The following is a 27,305-nucleotide window of genomic DNA, read 5'->3' as shown; positions in this document are numbered from 1 at the left end:
GTTTAAGGCACTTCCTCATTGGCTTCACTTTTCCGAACCGCAGGTTGGCACCTGCTTTGCACATACCGCTGAACCACACTATCATGAAACAAGAGGCCTGTGACTTTTTCCCATCAAGCACTCGAAGCAACCTGAACTCTTCCTGCGTTATTCATTTTGCTGAATGCAAACTGATTTCCTCTGGTTTGCTTTATAGGGAATATAACTTTCCTGTCTCTGAATGTCTTCCAGGGGTCCTCATGGCTTGCTTTGGTGTTAGTGCTTTGTTATTGACAGGCACTATGTTATAAAAAGTGGGTTTACGTGTGCGTGTGTTGCTTGTATGGTCCAAAATTGTACCACAATTTCATCAGTTTATGAAGTGTAACGCAGTGTTATGGAGGTTTTATAGAACCTTTTTACAGATTGGACTGGAACAAATAGCCACTTTACAGTATCAAAGTGTTTTTATTAAAAAACAAAAACAACCCTCAAACGCATGTCAAGCAACTCTTCATCATTCCTCATCACCCATAGTAGCTAAGGACAGCAAAACTTGACTTTTCCACCCGCTTCCTCTCGCTGATGAATCCAAACTGCAGTAGCTCGAGGTTCTAACCCAGACTTCAATAAATTCTGTTTTGTGATAAAGACGAGATGAAGAACAAATTTCGCTCCTCGTTGAAATTTCATCGAGGCATCTCAGAAAAACTTGTTTTGCCGCCGCGCCGCCCAGATTTTCCCTGACAGTAAGTGTTTGGTTTGGACGAGATAATTCCATCAGATGAGGGGCAGCTTCTGGTCCAACAGATGCTGCCATTCGCCTCCAGAACTCAGGGGACAAAATAAAGCGACGCTGCGCCGTGTGTAACGCAATAAACTGTCCCACCAGATGCAGGGTGTGTAACGCAATAAACGCCCCCCTCCAAGAAATCCCCACCCCGCCTCTGCCTGCGACTGGGATTACAAACTCTCACCTCCAGATGAGATTAAGATGCGTCGCCTCAGGCTTCCAGACCATGAAATAATAACCCGTCTGTGGCGATTAAAGCAGAAAAAAAATAATAACGCAATGAAATGAAAATCTCATCTTTTTAATTCGTTCTCTCCCTCCTCCTTTTAGGGGGAAATCCTATTAGATTCCAGCAGTGTTGGCTGGGGAAAAAAAGTTCAATTATTTTCATTTCTTTCCAGCCTTCATCCCTGTCTTCCTCTTTCTTTCCAGCCTCTCTCAACTCTTCACAATCCCTTCTTTCCACCCTTCACCTCTGTCAGTCTTTCTCCTCCATTATTATCTCTTTGGCGAGATCCCAAATCACATTTCCAGTTACTACGGTTGTTAAAAGCAAAATGATCAAAAGGCCAACAGAGTGGACACAGTTTGTCTGCAAACATTCATCAGCTCAAACCAAAGCATATTTAAGCCAAAGAGAACAACTACCACCTGAGCTAGTGGCACTTGACACTTCCCACATATACTTCTGCCCTCTGCCTGGATTTTGCATCCAAGAGGAAGCTATAAAAATGGTGGACACGGCCGAAAAAAAAGTGAATATAGAGTGGCAAAACACAGTGAATCTGGGGTTGGTTTTCACCCGCTGGCGAGACAACTTTGAATGTTGCGTTTACAAACCGCAACCGACAAATCCTCATTGTGCCTTTAAGTACTGGGTGCCTTTCATTGAGCCAATGAGCCGAAGAGCTGAGGATTCATGTCTGAGCCTTTTGTTAATGTTAATGTGCTGAGCAGCTAATTAGCTCTCTAGCCTTCAAACTGACGATAGCAGTGCACTTTTCCCCGGTTTCTTTGGTCGCTTGTTCAACAAGCTAAAGTGCAGGACAAGAACCGTGTCCTTGTTTATAATTGTGAAGAAGACTTGAGCAGGAAAGCTAATTTAGTTGTTGTTCAGTTGTGGCTCTTGTGTAGCTGATATGTACAGTATACTGTAGCAGACGAAAACGATGCAATTTCATTTCAGTTGGTCTTATTCAATAATGAGGGCTGTGGAGCCTTGAGCTCTGACCACACACACACACACACACACACACACACACACATACGATTTCTGCCAACACCATGGCTCTGACTAACGCATAACATCTGGCCAATCAGAGCTTCTGTTGCACTTCATTCATTCATTCATTCATTCATTCATTCATTCATTCATTCATTCATTCATTGGCACACTGCTTAAATGTCTACAAATTGAGATGGAAATCAAATGCACTGTGAGATAGAATATGACAGATGCATAATTAAATGTTTTTTTGTTTTTTTTAAATAAAATGTTACATTTAATTTTAAAATATAATTATTAATCAATTATTTATATTTACTTATATACATTTAAAGGGGGTCAAATTATTAATTGGAAAATGTAATGAGTTTATTAATGCATCATCATAAATTAATTTGTTATAGCTTTCCTAAATGTCTGAATGTATTAATTGAATTGTGTATTCTGGTGGCACAGTCCAGGCTCCATGCAATGTTTCCACTAAGTGTGAAATATAAGACCAATTTTGCACTTGGCAATTATATGAAAACTGTTGTATAATGCAGGGGCTGTAAGAACAGCATGCCAAGAGTACATAATAAGCGCTCTGTAATTACATTTAATTTTAATTTACTACAAATGAGTGTATTTACACCATTTAATAATATGAGATGATGACAACACGGTGATAAAATAAAAAGGAACAGAAAAAAACATGTATGCACAGAGAGAGAAACATGTTGCAGAGTAGAACTGTTTAATGTGCATCAAATATTGATGCTTTAATATATATTTTGCTCAGTGAGTGTGTGTAGGGGTCTGTGTGTGTGTGTGTACGTGTTTGTGTGTGTGTGTCACGGTGGACTGCCTACCAAATCAATCAGCCTATCAGAGAGCAGTGAAGCACACTGAAACCATTTACAGCACTCTGTACTTCAATACACCTGACGCCTGGGGGACTCGACTGTGTGTGTGTGTGTGTGTGTGTGTGTGTGTGTGTGTGTGTGTGTGTGTTTGTCATACAGAAGGCTCATCCCATCTTATTTCCATCCCCTGTGACTGAGACCAACAGCTCTTAAAGCCCGCCTCCTTTTAGAATGATAATGATGTTAACCAATAGAAGGATGTTTTCACATGAAAGTTGCGTCATTCACTGATTTAACGTTTGATTGATGTTTCTGCATCCACCATAAGGGAGTGCTGTAATAAAGGTTATATTGGTGTAAAACTCATTGAGTATTCAATTACTTTCTATTGATGTGTTTGTTACATCGAGCTGCATCATGTAGTATAGGCCACATGGGCCAAAGCTGGAGCAGATCCTGGCAGTGTGCACTGCAGGAGGGAGGCTGGACCTGCCCAAGCTTACAAACAAACGTGCATTAAACCACCTGTTTAGCCATCATTCAGCAATAGTTTCATACTGCTTGAGGGCTAGGCCTGGACCCCAGTACATGCTTGCAGGTTGCAGCTAACAATTACACACACAGGGGAATGCCAACCAAGCTAATGACCGTGCTAAGTGCCGTGTCAAACTGTTACCAAAGAGAGTTACCAAAGTAAAGTCGTTTAAATAAGGGAATGCTAACAGCTGGTTACAGGTGGTGTAAAGCCAGAGATATACTTGCTGTTAACTACGTGTTCGTGTGCGCATGATGACTGCCTTGCCTATCCTGCGACCATTTGGAGCGTTGCTTCTGCACGTCCTCGGAAATTAACTCTAAGCATCTGCAAGATGCAATTCGCACATAAATGGGCAACATGGCGATGTGACACGACGTGCTTGATTTAGGGGTCTGACATACCATATTCGATGGCGGCGCTGTCGTTTTTTCTGCCGTGATCTCAGAATTAACAATATAGTAACCTCCTCGAGTGTCAAGATGTTTATTGTTTATATCATGCAAATGTGGAAGTACTATACAGTCTGAGTTCTCTGGTTTGCCTTCTAGTGGAATTCTCCAGTAACGTGCATAGCACATAGTGATTTTAGATGCCGTTAGTCTCGAGCCCTCCGGTACTTGCTGTACCTGCTGTACCAGGGTTTCTGCCAGTGTATTGCAAGCCCAGTGGGCCTAAGTTGACTCCCCGCTGGGACTAATCATCTGGGATTTATGTATTTTTAAGATGTTTTTTAAAGTAAAATATGTTATACAAGTAGTGAACTCCTTTAAGGAATAACTTAAGTGCGTAGGTTGTGTGCTTAACGTTAGCGAGCGTCGGTGGGTGCGGTCGAGAGAGAGAGAGAGAAAGACAGAGAGAAAGAGCTTACATATGTGTGACGGACAGAGAGTATGAAATTAGCAGTAACTTTATAGTTCTGAGCGTAGCAGTGCAGTGTGTGCTGTCGGTTAATAAATGCTACAACTCCTCAACTCCCAGGCCAAGTTCCCGTGTCTTGCTTGTCACCTGCTGATTAAAGTGAAGGTGGACCAGCTATTCTCATTTTAGTGACAAGCCGCTCCTCCGAGTTGCGGTACTGTAGAAAAACGATTACGTCAGTTTCCTAATACTAACAATGCCGCTGGATGTTGTTAATAGTGAAGACAACAAAGCAAGTTGAAGAAGGAATGGAGGTATCCACGGTAAGACTGCAGTTAACCCCTTGCATCAAGCATAAATCTATCTCCAGCTAGCTACACTGGTCGGCTTCTGATGGGATGTACAGTGGGAGGTGTTAACTATGAGAGGCACAGCTACAGCGGTGCTTACAGAAAGAAACAGATGCAGACAGAGAGAAAGATCAGTCAGATTGATTCTTTGTGTTCAATTAGTAGACTCAGTAGAGTCTGTTAAAGAAGCAGAGCAAGCAGCTGGACACGCGCACACACACACACACACACAGAAATGCAGCTGACAAAGGGCTGTTCACGGAGGCTGATCAAAGCTGTGGCAGATGGTCATGCAGTGACTAGCTAGCTACAGTTGGACACACACACACACACACACACACACACACACTCGCAAACACACACACAAATGGATTATGAACAAAAACTCTGCCTCTCTCCTTCCTCTCCTCCCTTTGCTTCCTTCCTCCCTTCCTCTATCTCCTCTTTTCCTTCATTTATCACATCATCCCTCTTCAAGACCACCACTTTGCTTTTCTCCTTCTCTCTTTTTTTTTATGATGAATTAAATCAGGAGGAAATCAAAGTGTTTCATCGGGCAATGAATCTGCCAACTGACTAAGCAAGGCTCATCGTACAGATTTTGCACTTTTGATTGTTTAAACAAGGAGCAGATTGTTTCAGATGTGATTTTCACCCTGATTTTATGTTGCTATTTATCCAAAAGTTTCCCAAGTGGTTCGACAAGTTTCTGTGGATGTGTTTACAACTTTATTTCCATATTGAAAACTTGAATTATTTTCAACTGTCATGATACAGACTGCTGCTGAGAGCCGCTGTTTTTAGTGAAGGAGGATGCCACAAAGCTTGCAAAGCCACCTTTCAAGTCTACAAGGGATGAATGTTAAGTAGCTTTTAGATGAAGTATCATTGATAAATCATAATAAATTAACCGTCTTTTTTTAAAAGCATTGGGTGTCGAGAACGGGTTTTGATTTGAAACGAAATTTTGTAGATGCTTTTTGATTTTGCTCATTAATTCTTGACAGCAAACTATGTCTTCTTTTTACCTCAGCGTTACACACGTTATTGCACGTTTCTCCAGACCACGGATATGTTGAATGTTGACATTTCTGAACCGTGTTGGAAAGCACCAGCATAGCTATGTAGTTACTGAGGCTTCCGCCGTTACCACAGCAACCTGTGCAGATAGATTGGTGCTATCTGGACACAGAAATCTGATTAACAGTGTGGACAGTCTGTCTTAAAAATCTAATTTGAGAAACAAATTGGATTAGCCTGCAGTTTGAACATAGCCAAAGATACCCAGCCCTATTAATGATGATAGTTTTATTTTACATTTGAAATTAAATGATTGAAATACTACACACACGCGATGCCATTATCTATTAAATGTTAATTACTGCAAATAACACTCAAAGGAAAAGGGTCTCCTGTCCTTAAACCGTGCACACAAACATAAACACCTTCACACATGCACACACACAATCAAACTAAATGTCGGGTGAACAGTGGCCAGTGCTGTTATCAGATATAAATGACCCCCTCCACCAGACTAGACTGCTCAGGTTACTGCAAATCAATACACAGCAAATTACCAACACACACACACTCACACAGAAATACACACAAACACAATAAGGCAAGTAGCACACGCAAACACATACACTACACAACCTCACACACAATCAGACATAAATGTGTGCAAAGACAAAAAAACGTGATTAAGAGAGTCATCGCTTCATCATTTATCAATTACTGAGGGAAAAAAATAAGTTGGGGCAACAAAACTCCTCTCCTGCTTCCCTCTTTCTTTCCTCCTTGTTTCCCTTTATTTACCCCCCTTGTTACTGCTCTCATCTCTTCCTCTACTCTACTGTCGTTACAGGTAACACCTCCTTTTACTGGATGGACGGACAAATTAGGTAAGGAACAATTGGACATGGATGGATTAACACAGTTCAGTGATGGATGGATGGATTGATTGAATGAATTGATAGATGGATGGATTAATGGATGTATGGATGTAGTATTGATTGATTGATTGATGGATGTAGTATTGATTGATTGAATGGATGGATGGATGGATGGATGGATGGATGGATGGATGTAGCATTAATTGATTGAATGGATGGATGGATGGATGGATGGATGGATGGATGGATGGATGGATGGATGGATGGATGGATGGATGGATGTAGCATTGATTCATTGAATGGATGAATGGATGTAGTATTGACTGATTGAATGGATGGATGGATGTAGCATTAATTGATTGAATGGATGGATGGATGTAGCATTGATTGATTGAATGGATGAATGGATGGACGGATGGATGGATGGATGGATGGATGGATGGATGGATGGACGGATGGGTGCAGCATTAATTGATTAGATGGATGGATGGATGTAGTATTAATTGATTAGATGGATGGATGGATAGATGGATGGGTGTAGCATTGATTGGATGGATGGATGGATAGATATAGGATTGACTTATTGAATGGATGGACGGATAGGTGTAGCATTGACTGATTGAATGGATGGATGAAAATCAAAAGGCGGACAGAGATGAATGTATGAAAGAATGAAGGTTAAAATGGGTGGTTGGATGATAATGGATAAAACTGGCAAAAGCTAGACTTTGGTGTCAATCAGAAACTAACCAGCTGCTACAGCTTTTCCATCCTGCTGCGATCAAACAACGGAGCTACTGAGACGAGCTGTGTAGAGTTTTTAAATGTACCTGGCATTTTCCAGTGCGAACATCGTAGAGGGCCACTGAACCCTGGCGAGCTCCAACAGCGATGCGGTGACTACGGTCACAGTAACCAACCATGTAGAACCTGAACGAGTGGACAACAAACGCACGTTAATACATTAACATTCGACTGGGTATCATCTAGCAATTTAGCAAAGAAAGCAAGATGGTTTCAAGAGACAAAGAATTAACAATCAAGCTGTGTTACCACTCGTTTACATAAAACTGAACCACGAGAAACAACTGAACTACAGTATGTAGCGATAATAACGCATTAACAGAAATTTGTTTTAACGTCACTAATTCTTTAACGCATTAACGCAACTTGCGATTTTTAGGTTGTAGCAGGCTCAGTTTTAAAGCTAGCTTGAAGATACTGGTATCATATGAAACTAAAAAACCTAAAGAATTCATTGGTCCCAGCCATGTCATAATAGCTTGTCGTGAAGGAGGCTAAATAACGCTCCAAACTTGCGCTAAATTTGGCGAGGAAAAACTAGCATTTTCAAAGGGGTCCCTTGACCTCTGAGCTCAAGATATGTGAATGAAAATAGGTTCTATGGGTACCCACGAGTCTACCCTTGTCAGCATACCTATACACACACACTTACTTGCAAATAGCAGGGAAACACTCCTGTAGTCCTTTCTTCTTCACCAGAGACCCTTCAATACAGTACATGATGATATCCATCACCTGAAGAAGAGGAGGGGGAGAGGGAGGAGATTACATGATGACATATGGGGAAGGGGAGGAGGAGAGAAGGAGACAAGGAGGTATAGTGGGAGGTGATGATATTTCCCATAATGGTTGTTTGTTTTTTTCAAGTTTGTATCGGGAAATTAATTCAACATTTTTCAGAGATGTTGGTAACAGTTTTATAAAAGCAAAATATGCAATCTTGGTTGTCTTTACTGGGATTGTGGAGAATGATTCCTGCCCCGTTCATGTGACATGTGATAATGTTTACCTCGACCAGCAGATCCACGACATCTCCAGGCATCTTCTCTACCAGGATGTCAATCACTCGCAATATCTCAGTCTTGGCTCTGGCCAGAGTGGTGGTGTGAACGTTCTGCTGCGACTGGGAGTTCGCCTGAGCTGCGTTGTACCGATGAACCTGGAAAAAACAATTTTCATACAGTCATATTTCTGTGCAAAATGACATTTCACAGTTTATTTGAAGTTAGTATGAGGCTTCAGCAGTCTGAGTTAAACAAATTAAGTGGGTATCTTCTAAATTTATATTCTTTTTAGGTTAAAATTCGACTTTTTGTTACCATCCCTCCACCACAGTCAGCACGGAAACACTGGGCAAACCAAAAGAGGCAACTCTGCACTAAAAACTCATCTTACCGCAACACATGATATGTAAAAGTATATGGTAGCTGTTTGTGAAAATGTTTGAACAGTTCATTCTCACCTCTCTTGCAATGGTGGTGATGAAGGCCGGTGGCCGAGCAGTAGCGATAAGAGAGAGGGCATGACGGGCTGAGCGAGCCGAATCTGCCGGCGGGTTGAGGGGCAAACCCATGGTAACACTGTGGACAGAAAGAGAGAGAGAGAGTGGAAGAGGTTTCTCATTCATATGCCAAAAACATATTTTTGAAATCCAAAATACAGTAAACATATGAGCTTTTTTTAACATGTTGGAGCTTGTGAGACAAATCAACACCAGAAGCAACGATTTAAGTTAGGAGAGAAGATGAGACAGCGGTAGGTCTCGTTTTAGAAGATGCAAATTTGGCTGCTGAGGGCCAAACATGTTTTTTTCCCTCTTTATTTTTTAAGGGTGCTTCTTAAAAGTGTGAGAAAAATGTGAAAACCAAATAAAAGGAGCATGGTCACCTCAGGGTCAAACTTCACCCCCTGAATGATTCAGTGATACTGAACTTTGGTAGAACTTAGAGTTGTATCGCTAACTAGCCAGTGAGTATTTACAGCAGCAGGACGGTGTATGCGGGACTGAGTCAACATAAACAGTGTATGTGTGTTCATGGTGATGAAGGAACATGTCACCCAGTGCAACAGTGTGGCTCATTGATGTGTTTTTAATGGAGCTCTATGGCACAGAGGAGGAAGAGATATCAGGCTTTGATACACACACACGATACTCGTTAGTAGATACATTCACTGTTGGTTCTGGTCTTTAAATGGGATTTGTTGACAGTAAGAAACATATAGAATATCATGAGCCTTATCCTTTTAAAGAGATGTTTAATAATGATATAAAGAGGCACATTTAAATAGACTATTTTATAGAGAGGGGAAGAAAACGAGATTAAACGGAGAGAAGAGAGAGCGGCGGAGAGATGGAGCCTTACTAATATATGGAGTGAAGAGATTAGCGGGCAGCTTATAATGTCAAGGCCGAGTCAATGGGAGCCATTCACCAGACGACGGCATAATGGACTCCCACAATGCAACAGGAATTAGGCACACACACCCTAACAGCTGGCCACACACCCCTCTGAGTGTGTGTGAGTGTGTGTGTGTGTGTGTGTGTGTGTGTGTGAGAGAGAGAAAGAGAGAGGGGGCGAGCGAGGCCACCTTGTTAAGAAATTACTCTGGGGAGAGAGGAAGAGAGAGAGAGTGATGGGTGGACGGACGGCCAGGCTGCACGATTCATCTCCTCTGATTACAGATCACAGCTACAGCACCTGTAATTAATACTGGTAATATATTGGCAATATATCAGCAATATTGAAATGTCTAATTTCATTTAGAGGGGTGGCTGTAATTGGAAACAGTCACGGTGTTGATATAAGGCGGCAGGAGTGCAGGGAGCTAATTGTACCGAGAACCACCGAGGTTAATAACCAACGTTTAGAGCAAGTAATGAAATAATCTGGATGATTATTATGACACACACACACACATGCACACACATGCACACACACGCTAAAACTGTGTGTGGCCACTTTATTAGGTACACCTGTGCAATCTATTATATTTCATTACAACAGCGCAGTCAGAATCAAAGTTAATAGTCAGGGCCGTTAACCGATTAAAATAGTTAATCACGATTAATCGCAAATTAATTGCACTTTTTTTTTTTAATCTGTTCAAAATGTGCCTTAAAGGGAGATTTCAAGTCTTTAATACTCCCATGGGAGTAGGTAAATATGCTTGCTTTATGCATATGTATGTAAACATTATTTGGATGGCTATTATAAAGTTGAAACGGATCATTATAATACATTGTTAAATGGTTAATAAATACTTTGTAAAGCATCTATAAACTTTATTTAGATAGTTTCATACTTTGTCAATGGTTAATAGTTGGTTTCGGATCCATATATCTATGTAATGTTAATAATTGTTTTACAAACAATTTCTTAAAGGTTTACAAATCATTTCTAATCACTAACCAATACCTAATATAGTATTTAAAATGTTATAATGTGTGCAGCAATAAACTGATAAATAATAATGTAATGGGAATGTAATTGCTATTGTCTCTTATCAGCTATGATACAATATAAAATGTATAAACTAATTATTTCATATTACACAAACTAATGATAAAATAACTGAAATTATAACATTACTAATAATTAAATAAACATTATTAATTATAATTCCATTGTTTAACAGTAATTAACTATTAATTTACCATTTATAAATGATGGTTATTATAAAGTGTTACCATTGTGACAGACTAAAATAAAGTGAACTAGATTATGAGATCAGATTGAAATTGTTCAACTACTGAATTTACAGTACGTGGAGCTGACAAGAAACACACACACGCACACACTCCCACAAGGTTCTGTGTGTGTGTGTGTGTGTGTGTGTGTGTGTGTGTGTGTGTGTGTGTGTGTGAACCTGGCAACATGACTGCATTCACAGCCAGTATCACGCTGACATTATCCAGTCAATACTGAGTCACACACATACACACAGTGAGGATTGGAAGTATTGATTTTTGTGTGTGAGGGAGGAGTGAATAACCTCGATCACATGATGAGAGTCACCGCTGCAAGGAACCAGGACTGTGACTGACTGGCTGTTTACCGACTGGCTTACTGACCGCTTTGCTCAACGAGTTGCAGACGGGGTAACTGGATGGTTTAGTATTATTTAGGCTCACAGGCTGATTTCAGAAATGGCTTACTGGCTGGTGTGCTCATTTAAACCCCTTTCAGATAGAAGACGCACATATGATATGGGGTCTACTCGACCAATTCATTTGAGGCTCCTGTCCCCCTTCTAGCAGAGACTCCAGTCTGCAGTGTAGTTCCGTACACTTCACTGATAAACAAGATCATTATACGAATTACATCCAATAATTACCAGATAGGTTAACTGGAGCCTTTTAATATGCACACTCCCTCTCACTTGATTGCCCACACATGCACACTTTCCATTATGGCCGTCGCTATCTTGGTTTTTGGACAATACCATCTTGGTTTTCGGCCGTCGCCCTCTTGGTTTTTGGCCGTCGCCATATTGGTTTTTGGCCGTCGCCCTCTTGGTTTTTGGCCGTAGCCCTCTTGGTTTTTGGCCGTAGCCCTCTTGGTTTTTGGCCGTAGCCCTCTTGGTTTTTGGCCGTAGCCCTCTTGGTTTTTGGCCGTAGCCCTCTTGGTTTTTGGCCGTAGCCCTCTTGGTTTTTGGCCGTAGCCCTCTTGGTTTTTGGCCGTAGCCCTCTTGGTTTTTGGCCGTCGCCCTCTTAGTTTTTGTCCGTCACCCTCTTGGTTTTTGGCCGTCACCCTCTTGGTTTTTGGCCATTGCCATCTTGGTTTTTGGCCGTCGCCTTCTTGGTTTTTGGACGTCGTCCTCTTGGTTTTTGGCCGTCGCCATCTTGGTTTTTGGCCGTCGCCATCTTGGTTTTTGGCCATTGCCATCTTGGTTTTTGGTCGTTGCCCTCTTGGTTTTTGGTCGTCACCATCTTGGTTTTTCGCCATCTTGGTTTTTGGCCGTCACCATCTCTGTTTTTCGCAACCATATGTGACACGAGAGGGTGGAGCTAAGTACAACCGAATGGCGAATAAGACATTTTTAGGCGACCAAAAGGTTACAATTAACTTGCATATTTTCAATAGTGATTGATATTTCTACCTTTATTTTCTCTGAATATACCTTCCATTAAACCTGTCACTGTCTAAAGAACACCATAAACACACACGTTTGTTTGTTTCTGAGAAGTGACCTGTAGTTTTCTGGTCATTGTTTTTCTGTGTGGAAACATCCTGTTGTGTTCATGAGTTGGCATCCATGGTGACAAAAACATGTGCTTATCTCTGCACGACACACACAGATTACCAAAACATCGGTCCACCTCTGCATGACAAATGCAATTTTTCAAAAACACACAGAGAGAATATGGTGTGTATTTGACATGCAGGGATAAATACATTGTGTTTTTGTCTATCTCAGAGACACACATTAAAACATGCATTTATCTCTGCAGTGGCCACAACAAACACATCACACTGACCGGATGAGAGCCAGATTCAGGTCAGCAAGAGGCCTTTAAATCCCAGTTCACTGCAAGACATCTGATAAAGTCACACTCGATGACAGATTTTCGGATGGAAAGTGTCAGAGGCCTTATTCTGCAATTCCAAAGTTTTCTTATTTACATACGGCACCTTGTTTATTTAATAGACATCAAGTAAGTTTTCACCTACATGTTTTATCCACATTTTGAATCCTGACTCAAAAATGCAAATATGAAATATAAAAAAGACAAATTGTGGTTTTAAGTGAAGTTACTTGCTGGAACTATTTCTTGACAAACAGCTGTTCATCAATCTGCCCAGTACTGTACTTCTGTGCAGCATCTCTGGCTATAACGTGGGCTGCCAGATACAATCATGGAGCACATGTGTTTATTTCTCAAAATGTTTTAAAGGTCTTTTACAGTAAGTTCCTCAATTGCCCAAAGGGTGCTTGGATGAATTAAAAACTGCAAAGAAAAATTCCAAGTTTTCCAGGAAGCCTGGTGGAAACAGGTTACATGGTGCAGTTTACAGATATGGAATAGACAACATCTATCTGTTAAAGTAATGGCTTTTTGTCATCCAGACATAGATGTCCATTAAATGTAAGTTAAATGTTCCTCATGGCTTTCTTTCAGACATGACAGGACAATTACAGAAAAAGCCACAATGCCCGGGAGATATCTGTCAGCAGGTCCACAGAGGGAGAGGTGTCGATGGTGGAGAACAGTAGTGAGTTGAAAAGTCGTGATACCAACAAAGAAGAGAGAGAGATTTTAAAAAATATCATGCCATTGAAGCCTGATTTAGAAATGCTTCTCCACTGATACTGTTCTCATCAATTGCATCACTTATTAGATAATTCTGCTGCCTGTTTTATCCCGTCTAACAGTGCACAAGCATAGGACAGCAACACGTTGATACAACACCTTATCCTATATGCTCACACGCCTTAATTCACAGGCTTACCGGGGCTTAAGTCCCAGGCCCCGAGCACTAGGGGCCTCACGAGACATGAACTTAAATTTTTTTTTAAATATATATATATATATTATAAATTACAATATTTGACAATTTGCACCACTGCTGCCATGACCAATATGGGCCAAGAAAGTCACAGAATTTTCCCTGGATGTATAGAGAGAACTGGATACAGCATTGGAGGCGGGGCACCGTTTAAAAATATTATCGGCTGAGTTACAGACGTCTCTTTCCCAATGCACGTCTACAGGAAAAAGTATTTTTGGGTCCAATGGCATCACGTGACGAACACGGAAGTTGTAGTAAAACCGCTTGGCCTCTACGAAAATTTGCTTCAAAGCCCGGCGCTCAACCATCAGTCGGCACTAATCCTAAAATAAATTTGATTTAGACATTATTACCATTATTATTAGTAGTAGTTGTAGTAACAGGTGTAGTATTTGGTCTGTCAAAGGCCAAAAAAGTCCACCACCTATTGTTTTTAACGGAACTGTATATACTGTGTGTAACTCATGACTCCGGTTTTCCAGACTGTTCCTTATGTTTACTATTTTATGAGAATCTTTATGTCTGACTCTGTCCAAGTTCTCTTCATTTTCTTCTATTCTACTAAAATTTGATTGCATACACACACAAACACACACACACACACACACACACACACACACACACTCAATGGCAGCAGACATATCTATACTCATTTAACCAGACTGGCCCAGCTCGAGTTTCAGCCTTAATAGGATCAACTCATGTTGGTCAATTTCAGCAGGGAGGAAGACAAAGTCACACACACAGACACACACGAGAAGATGCCACTGAATTACCTTCTCTCTGTGACCTCTGACCTCACTCATACAAAGCGCTGCATTAACTTAACCACATCCTCACTATGACTTCTGTGTGAAGGCAGCCACAACCTTTGAACCTTCCTCTCTGCTGGCTGTGATGTTGATCACAACATCTGGGGTCTAAGGCCCTGATCACACTGACATGCCTCGCTAGAAACACATCGCCGGTAAAACTATTGTTTTCAGTGCAAGGTGTGGAGACGCACCACTCGCCAATGTCACACTTGGCCCAGGTAGCCAATCAAATCAAATAAGAGGCGGGCTTTACTACTTTACCACTTCCTTCCTGCACTGGGCGATAGGTGTGCTACGATTACAGTCGTGTCAACACCGGTCTGTGCCGCTGACTGGCTTGTGCCAACACCAACAGTGCCGAGGATTCTCTGTCAGCAGTTGAGGAAAGGTGAACTGGACATTAAAATCTAAAGGGTTCACCCTCTGAGGAGCAGGAAATTGCTTCACTAGCGTAGCTGACCACTAGTTTTCTGGATAGACATTTTTATAGTGGGGGCAAAAAAAAAAAGGGAAAAAGAACATGATACAACGTGAACGCAGACGGAGGACTCACATGTCAGAGCAACGCAGACATCGTTACATCATCATAATGTCCTGCAATCAGATTACAGCCTGGCTTCCATAACTCAGCGTGTCGGCTCTATAGTGCCTGAGTGTTTCTCTGTGTGTGTGCTTATATTTGTATGTATAATAAGGCTGTTGTCTGTACTCTGGAATCTGAGAGGGACGACTGAGCAGTCTGAACACAAACAATGAATAAACCAGAAACACAGGACTGAACCAGTGTCTTTATGCGCAATGTGTGTATTTATATCTTGCAGTATACCTTAAATCTAAAAGTTATTTCTCTAAAAGTAACCGACTGAACCTTTAAGTGCCATTTGATGACTATACTTCAACATATAGCAGGTCCTGCCGGATCTTTTGGACATACCGTATTTCTTGGCAAAAGAAGTAAAAAAGCAAAATTCTCTACACACATTACAACAATATTGAGTAATGTATTGTGATGCCACTGTTTTCTTCCACTGACAAAATTCTAACATATATTTCCTCCGGGCCTCTTAATGTCTTATTTATATATTTAGGTACAGTGTTTATCTATTTCAGAATTAAAAATAAATTGTTTTGTATTTTATCAATAATATTTGAGTTTGTGTGGCCACATGACTCACTTGGCCAGCTGCTTCTCGGCGTCAGCGCAGAGCTCCAGCAGCCCCATGAGCACCGCTGACACGTCCATGTAGGGCTCCCACACGGTGAAGCCTCGGCCAATCAGATCGATGGCGGTGCGGCGGATGGTGCTGTGGGGAGGCAGCTTGGGGCTGGGTGGCTGCAGCAGCAGGAAGGTCAGCGCCTTACCTGCAAACGGTAGAAACAGTAGAATCAGAGTAAAGTAGGGAACCTCCAACAATGCTGCAGAACACTTTATGTGATTTAATAAGCTCCTATTTCACATTTCTTTCTCTCCCTTTGTTGCAGGAGTGAATAATATCAGGACAAAAAGAGAATTAAGATGTGATAAAGGTGAGACACAGCAGCTGCATCGGCCTCCCTGACGCTTTTTATTTCACACTGTCGTGTTTTTCGCTGAAATGGGACATTAAATCTGCACTTATGTGTTCAGTTAAAGGGGATGGTGCACATTCAACACTAACATCAATGGAAATGCACCAGAGTTAGCGAATTTACAATCTCGACATGGCCAAAGGCCCACGACCATATCAGCTTTTTTCATTAACATTTTTTTTTTTTTCGACATTTTGCAGATTTTTTTTTTTTTTTATTACTTTTCCGACATTTTTCGGGTTTTTTTGTTTTTTTTTACTTTTCCGACATTTTGCGGAATTATTTTTTTTTTTTTTTACTTTTCCAACATTTTTCTGACTTTTTTTTCGGACACATTTTTCAGAATTATTTCGAACATTTTTTCCGAACACTTATCGGAAAAGTTTCCGACATTTTTTTAGACATCGACACATACTGTATGTTGGACCTTTCTTCGGCCTATTTTCTGCTTTTTCATTAAAGAGAACCTATTATGCTTTTGTCCTTTTTCCTTTTCCTTTATTGTGTTATATAGTTTTTGTGCATGTAAAAGGTTCTGCAAACTTACGAAGCCTAAAGTCCAGGCCAAAGAGAGTTACTCTCCCCCACAGAAACACTGCTCCTGAACTGCCTGAAATGCCTTGCTTGAAGTCCCGCCTTTTCTTACGTAACGTGGTGATGTCACCAAGTAACACATTTTGCCTAGCAGCTAGTTTGGCACGCCCTCAAACAAAGCTAGTTAGAGCAGAATTGGAGCGGAGTCCGAAGAGTTTGGTTCCGTTGACCAATCATAACATTGGGTCAGCTGACAAATAAGAGCAGACTGGGCTTTTTGAGAGGGCGGGGCTGGAGCTGAAAGAGAGCGTTTCAGACAGAGGGTGAAAAGAGGTGCTGCAACACAGCCGGCATGAGAAAAATAAAGCGTTTTTTTTAACATTAAAGCATGTAATCATGTTCTAGTAGAAACCCCAAATACAAGTATGAACCTGAAAATAAGCATAATAGGGCCTCTTTAAAGAAAACGTCTTAGAAATAAAACAAAAATAATAAATCATAATATCTCAAATGAGGTTTGGGAAAAAAAGATTCTACTTTGGTGCTACACACACACACACACACACACACACACACACTGAGTGGATAAAGACAGCGAGCGGGATGGAGGTCACTTCATAGCTGACCTGACATTTGAGCCAGTCTCTGTGGGGACAGACTGACCATTAAGGCTCCTGAAAATATCCCCCTATCCCTCAATAACACCCCCCCCACCCAACACACACACACACACACACACACATGCATACACCCCCCTCCCCCCCGAGTGTCTGTCTGTCTCTCTCTCTCTGCCTGTCTCACCCACTGAAGCCTAAGGTCCAGAGCTTTTAGCAGATTCTTCACAAAGTGCTTCAAAAACATAGCCAAAGGAAAATGAAGACGCGAAAAGGCAGAATAAACGTCTGATGTTGTTAACAGAAAGCCATATGCATATAAATTCAGTTGTCATAAATGAACTGGCCATTTATTAATTCATTCAAGCGATCGTATCGTAGCAGAACGAGATTCTACATCAGCATCAGGAGGGCCCTTTCCTTCTTCTTCTGCTGTCTGAGTCAGAGATCAATACAGTTCATTGTATTTTCACTTGACATGTAAATGTTAAACAATCATTATATGAGGAAACATATAATATAAAAGAGATCATTTACTATAAGTATTTATAATCCTGTGGTGGCTCTAAAGGTTCTCCAGTCTCCAGACACACAGAGCTAATGTCATCATCTGGATCTCCTGGCATTTAATCATCAACCCGCCTTAAATGGCAAACCCTTCCTTATTGGTTTATATCTACACACACACACACACACACACAGCCTATGGATGGGGCTATGAAAGATATAGCTAGAAGCTAACCGTGTTAGCATTACTGGGTACGACTGTCATAATATATACCTATATACCGGCAGCGACAGATAGAGCACTAACTTTGTTAGCATCGTTGCGATACGCTGTTATGGGTGATATAGACTGTAAGAGATGGGCATCTGCGCTAACATTGTTAGCAGTTATGTTGTGGCTGCTGGCCAAAAGAGACGAAAGAGTGAAACATGCAGAGTAGGTGTGTTGTTAGCGTGTTGTGACTGAATCAGTGATAAGGCGGTGAACTTTGACCCTCAGCTGGCGATCAACATGGCGTGCGCAAACAGCAGTAAGAGCTAAAATCAATCATGTTTTTGTTACATGCATCAATACACATACAAATAGTGGACTATAAATATCAGCAGCGATGTAGGGTTGAATGAACTTTGATCTCCAGTTAGTGATTAGTACAAATCATCGAGACCACCAACAGAAATCAATTACGCTCAGAGTTAGACTACTCCTTTATGATTTCTCCACCTAAATCTCTTCAAACATGTACCTCAAAACACTGTGTTCGCTCTTTCTACGGCGCCGATGTCTATAATGCATTATAAACATACTTATAGTGCGTTATAATCTGCTTATAGCACTGTATAATTATAGTTTTAGGCACTCATACATATTCATAATATTTTATACCAATCAAAACACATTATAAAGCATTTTATATTGACTTATAAGGTCAAGTACCATCATACTTCATAAACTACAACTATGACTTATTAGCACCCAGTGACCACTTAGAGTAACTTATAATCACATTATAATGCATAATAAAAACATATCAATTATAAGAATTACGATACACTATGATCAGTGAGTGACCAGCAATTACTGTATGAAGTATTAAGATACTTGACCTTATAAGTTATTTAGAATTATTATAAAGCATTATACATATTGACAATGCTTTATAACAATAATCATAACACATTATAAAGCATTTTATAATTACTTATAAGGTCAAGTATCATAAGACTTCCTAATTGCTGGTCACTCACTGACTTTTTTTTTTTTGCAAGGATCATAGTGTGTTATAATTCTCATAGTTGTAATACATTATAATCCTTTTATAATGCATTATAATCACTGTTATATTAACGTTTTCTTGTGTTGTTCTTGCATAGATTTAATTATATATTTTTTCACTTTACTTAAAGCACCAATGCTTATTACTAATAATCACATTACAATGCATTATAGGAAGATTATAATGTATTACAACTATGGGAATTATAATACACTATGATCCTTGCAAAAAAATGTCAATGAGTGACCGGCAATTATGAAGTATTATGATATTTCACCTTACTATTATTTAGTAATTATTATTATTATAAAGCATTATATATATTTATAGGTGCTTATAACTATAATTATACAGTGCTATAAGCCGATTATAACACATTATAAATTCAATTAATAAAATAAAAAATGATGAGGCCTAAAACAAGCTACAAGCTTGGTTAACATTCTTATGGTCTGTACGTTGTATAGATTATGATAAACGCTATTTGCAAACGTTGCCTTCCTTTTGATAGGAAATCAACTTAACATTAGTTTCAAATAAACTGATTATCAATAAATAAACTGGGTAGGTGACTGTGTGGGAGGATGGGATCAGGGAGTGGAGGTGGGGGCAGTATAATTTGGGGGTCATGGGGCAAAAGGTCAAATTCAAACCCCTCATTGTTAATACGTGTGTACGTGCTCTTCCCACAGTCAACCAGCGGAGCTCCCCCCCTAACCCCCTCAGGCCTCAGAGGTTATGAGGTCAAAGTTCAACGCTATGAGCAGTGACTGACTGTGGGTGGGCAGGTGTGTGTGTGTGTGTGTGTGTTTATAATGAACCTGATGGAGGTTTAATCTGACGGCCACATTTGCACATAGAAGCCTCTATTATTTATTTTTTTGTCCTGGACTATTAAAGATGGCCGTTAACAATCAGTGCTGTAATTGGCCGGTATCGAGATTCAAATTTACAACCCCTCCCCTCAAGTCACTGAGGCAGGAAGTGAGAAAAGGTCCGGCCGGACTCAGGTCCATTTCTCACGGTGGACATCTTTGTTTAAAGACAGGCCCGGACCCAAATGAACCAATAGCTATTGACAAAGCATCAGTTGGCCGTAATGAGCTGTTAGTTAGAGCAGTAAACATGTCACATTAACACGGAGAGGGTGATTAGAGCAGGAGGAGGAGGAGGAGGAGGAAGGAAGGAAGGAAGGAAGTAGGAATAAAGGAGGGAGGGAAGTAGAGAGTGTGAAATAGTGACAGATTGGTGATGTCTAAAGTTTACCAGGCCGAGTCGACCACTAACAGGCTTTCTACTTTCTTTCCTCCATCTGCCCTGCTCCCCTGCTCCCCCGTTCTCTCTCTTTCTCTTCCTCTGTTCAAGCTTAAATGAGAGGTGAAGGTAAATCAATGTTGGGGACTTGGTTAGTGGATGAGAGCCAGATCGGACTGGCTGCAGGGAGAGGGAGAGAGAACGAATAATAAAAAAGCAATACAAAAAGACAAAGAATGAGAGCCAGTTTGAGAGTGAGAGTGAAAGAGAAAGAGAGACGCTGTGTCTATCGTGAATATCAAGATGTAATATAAAAAATAAATAAAAGTAGTATTCGTCAACAACCACTGCATACATGAAGAATACCTGTGTTAAAAAAGCTAGCAAGCTAGCTAGTTTGGCTGCTATTGTACTGTCTAGCATGAGCTTCTTCCTTGCTAACTAGCATGTTAGCGGTTAAATCGTCGCTCTGCACTGCTCTCATACAGCGGTTACAGCTGATAACACCGTCCCGACCGATGACGTGGTCGCGGAAGCGTATCACCCACCCTCCAGTTCCCCCGCAGGTTAACACTGTTTTCTCAGTCACCACTTTTGACGTTTTTTGCACTCTTAGCACTGTTAGAACCATTAGAACCGTAAGCTGTGAGCCGCTGACAAAGAGTATAGAAGCAAAGAGATGAAACTCTGGGGATCTTTTGACAACAGCCGCTGCCGCCATTCTGGACTTTTGAAAACGCTCATTATATTTATAATATTTTACTAAAGACAGGGCATATTGGTAGAATATGACAATAGAATATAAATTTAGTTTTACTTTTGTACAGCACTTTGTAGACGGACATTTTACTGGCGTCCGGTAATCGCTTTCAGTCCAAAATGGCGGAAGCATAGCTTTGCTGCTGGGCGCTGATGTTGCGAACAAACAATTGACTTTCACTTCTTGGCAATATACTTTCTTTGCCACCGGCTCAGCCGTCGCCATGTTGAGAGCCGTTGAGAGGCAATAGAAATGCTCCCAATCATGTATTTAGCACCTTTAAGAAGTTATTAATCATTAAAAAAAACATATAGTGCTAATCAATGGTAAGAAAAACATTTCCATTCAAATTTAGAAAAAAATGTTAGACAAATTTCCAGACAATTTCAGCAAAAAAAATGCAAATGAATGCATGTTTCCCTGCACTACTACTGTTGCTTGAATATTAGGAGTAAAGCACATGAAGATAATCAGTTGGTGCTGCTAATTCTCCAGAGAGGAGGAGAAGGGCGCAACGAAAATTACGTAATTAAAAGAGCGCCAGTCAAACCTCAAACTAGGTTTAGTTTCCATCACCTGCTTGCCCCTTTTCAATTTTCCATGATAGAAAATAAAACTCAATTTCCAATCTGCTCTCATGAATGTTTTAAAATGCCACCGTTCACGGTGAATGGGCCTCAGAGGCCACTGGAGGTATTTTGACATTTACTGTGAGCATTATTGTCCAGAGATGATACACAGATGTACAGTTTGTCTCTTTTATCCTGTCCAATCACATCCTCCCTTCCCTCTGTCATCATCTCTCCTTCCTTCCTCCCTTAAGCTCAATCTCCCCCTCCAGCTTCCCTACATTTCCCCCCCTCGCCATATGAAAACATCAATCTATACTCTGCTGTATAGACTACTGTACCCTCCCTCTCTCTGGGCGGACAGCTCTCATTCATCACACACACGGCGCTGTATGCCAACTACGCCGATCCATCTTTCAATTTCATAACAGAGAGAGAGGAGAAGGGGGAGATGGAGAGTGGAAGGAGGGAGAAAAACAACAGACTGAATGAGAGCGAGAAAAAAAAGAAGAGAGGGATAAAACGGACGAGGAGGCAGGAATGAAAGCAGAATAACACATGAGAAAGAAACAGTGATGAAAGACTAAATAATGTCCTCCACCACATGCTTTTTACAGTCATCTGTAATTGTCTGCTGAAGCTTTATATTAAGTAATAACACATTTTACAGGGCTCAGCCACTCTGTGGGGTCAGTTAACAGAGCAGAATGCTCTGTAGCCTCCTCAGTTTAGTTAAATGGGGGTTTCCAACAAAAGTTCAGGGGACTTTTAGAAAACATATTAGAAAAAAATAAACCTTGCGATGATATCTACTGCTGCATATATTTACTAATGCATGTTGGATGTAATGAATGAAATGCAGAGGAGGAAAATGAAACAAAGAGCAACTGTCTCCACAGTGAATCACCTGTTGAGTGTTTGATGATGGTTATTTATTTGTGCTTTAGAACATTAACGACATGAAACAATCAGAAAATAACTTTCCTTTCTCTTCATTCACAGCGCCAACGCGCTGTCAAACTCTTTTAATGTTACCGCTCGCCTTCGCAATCTCTCTTTCTCTCTTTTTCTCTGTCTTTTTTTTAATGGGTTGGGAGGCCGACAGCAGAGCTTAACTTTACTTTCAATGTTATCAAACGAAGTGAAATGCTCAACCAAAGAGTATAAAAGCAAAGAGACGAAACTCTGGTGTTTTTTTGACAACAGCCGCTGCCGCCATTTGGGACTGAAAATGCTTATTATATGTGGAAAAGGGGGTTATTTAGAGACTGTTCTCCAAGAAAAACGACAAAATCAGTTGTTTGTTCAAATGCCTAAATACAACAATGTTTAGGTTAGTGACAAAGACCTCTAGTGGCCATGTGAATTATGACTGAATAAAGAACAATGGCAGGAAGTTACAGCCGCAAAATCTTAGTAAACAAGTGGTCGAGGTGGATGGGTTGGTCTACAGTGTGTGAATGGGAGGCTGTTTTTCCCATTCCCATTCCCCAGGTAATACAGTCAAAATGACATATCTTGGGGCAAGCCTCCTACAGCTTTACAAATAAACATAATCAATCATTTCTAACACTTGTCTCAGAGTTTGACTGAAAGTAAACACAGAAAGTAGCTGCCTGGAACGGCCATTATGGCTTAACTGCATAGGGATCTGCATCCGGGTCAACTTCCCGGCTGACCTAACTCTATGCAGCAAAAGTTTTCCTCCTCAGTCGGCTGTGGAGAGCAACGAAATATAGGAAAGGACACGGTACCAAAAGTGAGTTGAGTTGAGCCGAACCATGCTGTGGACATGAGGCATTAGTCGTGACGTGTTCTTTGATTTTTGATTCAAATCCAAATTCTTCCAATTTCTATACTGTATTTTATTTGAGCAAAGTTCTAGTGTGGTTGCTTTATGTTAAGACAACATTAAACATGGATGACTTTGAGAAGTTTGGTTTATTCTGTTTAGTGAAAATAAGTATCATACGGGACCACATTGTCCAAATGATACCCAGCCAGAGGGGTCAGTGAAAGGTTTTAATTGGGTGGAGGGAGCTCTACTCAAGGGGATCAATTACATCTTGAGTTGTGTTCATCTGATGACATGGGCTTTGGGTTTTCTGGGGTTTGTGCATCTGTGTGTGTGTCCGGTGAGTCCACACAGGTGAGCTGACCGCTGTGTTCAAGGCCAACATCACGCTCCACAGTCTATCAGTGAGGGTGCAGGCTCTGTCGCTGGGCGGATGGCCCCAGAGGCAGCCAATCAGAGCTCAGGGGCAGCAGAATGGAAGAGCAGCTCTGCTTAGTGCAGGTTTGATGCCCACCAAGGTCCAACGCTGCAGGCACAGCGTGGCACAGGCTGGGCCCAGTGAGTGTGTGTGGAAGTGAACGCCAAGCTCCTTACGGTGTCAAGCTTGGTGGGTGAAAATCAATCCCATCTCTCTCCTCACCTCTAATCCAACAATGAAGTTTCGACTTTGTCAGTTGTGTAGTTCTGAGTTTGGAGAAAACCATGATTCTGGACCAAAACAGGAACCACTGAACATGTCAGTATCTGTCTGAGGTTGAGAGTCCTGCAGCAGTTCTGTGAGGCCACACATATACTGTACACATATGTACATATTTGGTCACGAACGGCTGGTTGAGGGGTCAGTGGATCACTGAAGTTATTAGGATTAATTTGCTGGGGACCATGGATGTCTGTACCAAATTTTCATCCAATCCATCCAACAGTTCTCAAGCTATTGACAAAAAAAGGTATCAAATGAAGCACCCTATTGGTATTGGTATTACTTTAAGGGTACTGGTATTAGTACTGGTATTATAAACGATACCCAGCCCACATGCCACACCACTAGTGTGACTAAAAAAGAACAATGGGGAACTCTTGTTGGACAAACTGAAATATCCAGGCTGTGAAGAGGAGGCCATGCCAAGGGAGTCAGTGGTAAGAAACCAAAAGTTTCAAAGGTTTCTCTGTGTCTGGCATTGGCAGTAATGGAGATACAACATACGGCCAAACAGAGCAAGGAGAAAATGACAAAGATGAAACAAGATTATAGAAAAATAGAAGAACTACAAAGAAAGAAAATCAATAACAGTATCAGCGCCACTGTTGTCTGTCCCACAACCGCAGACTTCACTCGCTTTCCAAACAGCAGTGTCACCTTTTTAACCCTTTGAACGCTGCAATAGAAATGGTTTGCCAGTGTCTACATTGGTATGTTTGCTTATAGTGATGTAATTTCTTGGAGTATCTTCAAGCGTCACATCCCTAAAATCTGTACAATCTAAGCTAAAAGGTTATGTAAGTCAATAACAATAATAAAATGACAAAAGCTAATAATTTATAAAGTATTAAAATTGTCAGAAATAAAAAAAAAAAATCTGACATGTCTTTTTCATAAAATGTCACTTAATAAACACAAAACATATTGATCCAAAAGATTTTCTAAATGTAGAAAACAATCCATAAGTTTTAGATATGCTCATTTTTATGAGCAGATTGAGTGCAAAGGCATTTTGATAGTTTTGTTACGTTTCGCACATAACATAATGTAATAACGTCATCAGGAGCGTACAACGCGAAAGACAGAAGCCTTAGCTTTCTGCTGCAAAAACAATGAATGCTCTAGCTATTATAGTTTTTATTTCACATCCATTTAAACAGGATCATGCAAACAACGATTTCTGGAATACTCTGGCGCCACCGCGTGTTGTCACTGCGTTTTGTACGACACGTAACGTAACGTAATAACGTAATCACAAGCGTACAACGGGATGATGCGAAAGCAAGAAGCTTTGGCTTTCCGTTGCAAAAACAATAAATGCTTTAGCTTGTTATGGTTTTTCATGCAAACAATGGTCCGTTTTTTAAAGGGTTAAAGACGTATATCCGAAACATCACTGTTTGTAAAATACAGTGGAAACAAAAAAGACTTAGCTGTCGTCCAGCTGATCCTGTCCTCATTTTGTCAGGAAAACCATGTCTAACTTAGCATGTAGCTGCGTTTAAACCCCAGGAGGTTCAGGTTCAGTTTAGCTGGACCTGTTCTAAACTGTGGCAAAGCTAGCCCAATGCCAAGTGACACAGAAACAGCCCCAATGACACCTGTAACAATCCCTACATGCCTACCTCGGGACGCAAAATACATTTGGGGATATCCAGATTGTAAATATGGCAATGAGTGTGTTATCTCTGTACATACATGTGTGTCTGGCCAGTGAGTAGTTGGATGACCCTCCGCTCGTCAGTCCGAAGCCCTCAGGCGCCTGTCCGCCGGTTCTGGCCCGCGCTAAACCCTTCGGAGGTTCGATCTCAGCGCCGAACTCAGCCCCGATGACCCCCAACAGCACGATGGCGGTGGCTTGCTTGCGGCGCTCCTCGTATGAGTTGGAGATCTTCTTGGCGTTTGGTGGAAGGTTGGACAGACAGCCTGGTAGAGAGACAAAGAGAGAAATTAAGTGTCTTGTGGTGGTTGATGATGAAACATTCTTGTGCGTTTCATAGTTTTTTTACTGTTAAACAATGAAATGATTATTAATAATGTTAATTAATTATTAGTAATGTTATAATTTCTGTTATTTTATCAGCAGTTTGTGTAATATGAAATAATTTGTTTATAAATTATATATTGTATCATAGCTATAGTGTTACAAATATCTATGTAATGTTTATAGATGCTTTACAGATAATTTCTTTAAGGTTTGCAAATAATATCTTAATCATTAACAAACACTTACTTTATATATATAGTATATAAAATGTTATAATGTGTGCAACAATAAACTGTTGGAATAACAGAAATGATAGCATCACTAATATTTAGCAAACATTATTAATTGTCATTTTGTTGTTTGTTAAGAGTAAAATAACTATTAACTAAGTTTAATGAACTATCAATTAACCATTAATAAATTATGTTTATTATAAAGTGTTACCAAAATATGCGCCATCATATTCATTGTCAAATATAGAGGAGCATAATACAGTTTATTACAGTATATTATCTCTCTCGACCCCAGCAGTTACACCCTTATTGAACTTTTGAATTTGAGAACGATGCACTTTTGTATTTCATTTTAAGGTACAAATATATTATGAAAACATGATAATAAATTTCAAACCTATTAATATATTTTTGTTTTAAATAAAAAAAGCTTATCAAACATATCTCCCACAACTGCTTATGATTTGAAGTGACTCAAAACCAAAAGCTGAGTATTATACAATATAATAACATACACTACAGTAAACTGTATAATATGGTGGATTCAGGGTCAGCTATATATTTCAACCAAAGAAAAGAAATAACCATTTCACATGTTTTCAACCAATAAAATCATAATTTGTCCCAAATGTGCCTCCTGCAAATATCCTAAACGTAAAACATAAAAAACCTGCCAACAGCTCCATCTAATGTCCGTCACAAGATAAGGAAACCTCATTAAAATGCAAAGCTGCAGAACCTGAACCACAAATCTGACCTGTAAACGCTGCTTTCAGCGCTCTTTATTGGTTTTAGTGACCCACAAAAAATGTATATAAGAACATTGTAGTTCATTTAGCAAGGTCTGAAGACACTGTAGGTGTGTTTATTTCCTTCTTCTGACACTTTGAGAGAT

General features: G+C 40.4%; 1 protein-coding gene across 2 annotated transcripts in view; it reads right to left on the bottom strand.

The window, feature by feature from the left end:
* The window catches only part of wdr7 (WD repeat domain 7), a 101,778-nt gene that overhangs the window by 8,099 nt on the left and 66,374 nt on the right, over nt 1-27,305 (bottom strand). For both annotated transcript variants that reach the window (XM_074618786.1, XM_074618787.1), the window contains exons 23-28: nt 25,889-26,116; nt 15,790-15,976; nt 8,750-8,867; nt 8,297-8,446; nt 7,940-8,022; nt 7,314-7,413 (exon numbers count right to left, since the gene is read on the bottom strand). In XM_074618786.1, the coding sequence (XP_074474887.1) occupies nt 7,314-7,413; nt 7,940-8,022; nt 8,297-8,446; nt 8,750-8,867; nt 15,790-15,976; nt 25,889-26,116 (866 nt within the window). The remainder of the gene's footprint in view (nt 1-7,313; nt 7,414-7,939; nt 8,023-8,296; nt 8,447-8,749; nt 8,868-15,789; nt 15,977-25,888; nt 26,117-27,305) is intronic.

Source organism: Sebastes fasciatus, chromosome 19 (genome assembly GCF_043250625.1).
Source record: "Sebastes fasciatus isolate fSebFas1 chromosome 19, fSebFas1.pri, whole genome shotgun sequence".
NCBI lineage: Eukaryota > Metazoa > Chordata > Actinopteri > Perciformes > Sebastidae > Sebastes > Sebastes fasciatus.
The sequence above is the reverse complement of the archived record's forward strand: the minus strand, read 5'-3'. Positions and strand labels throughout refer to the sequence as shown.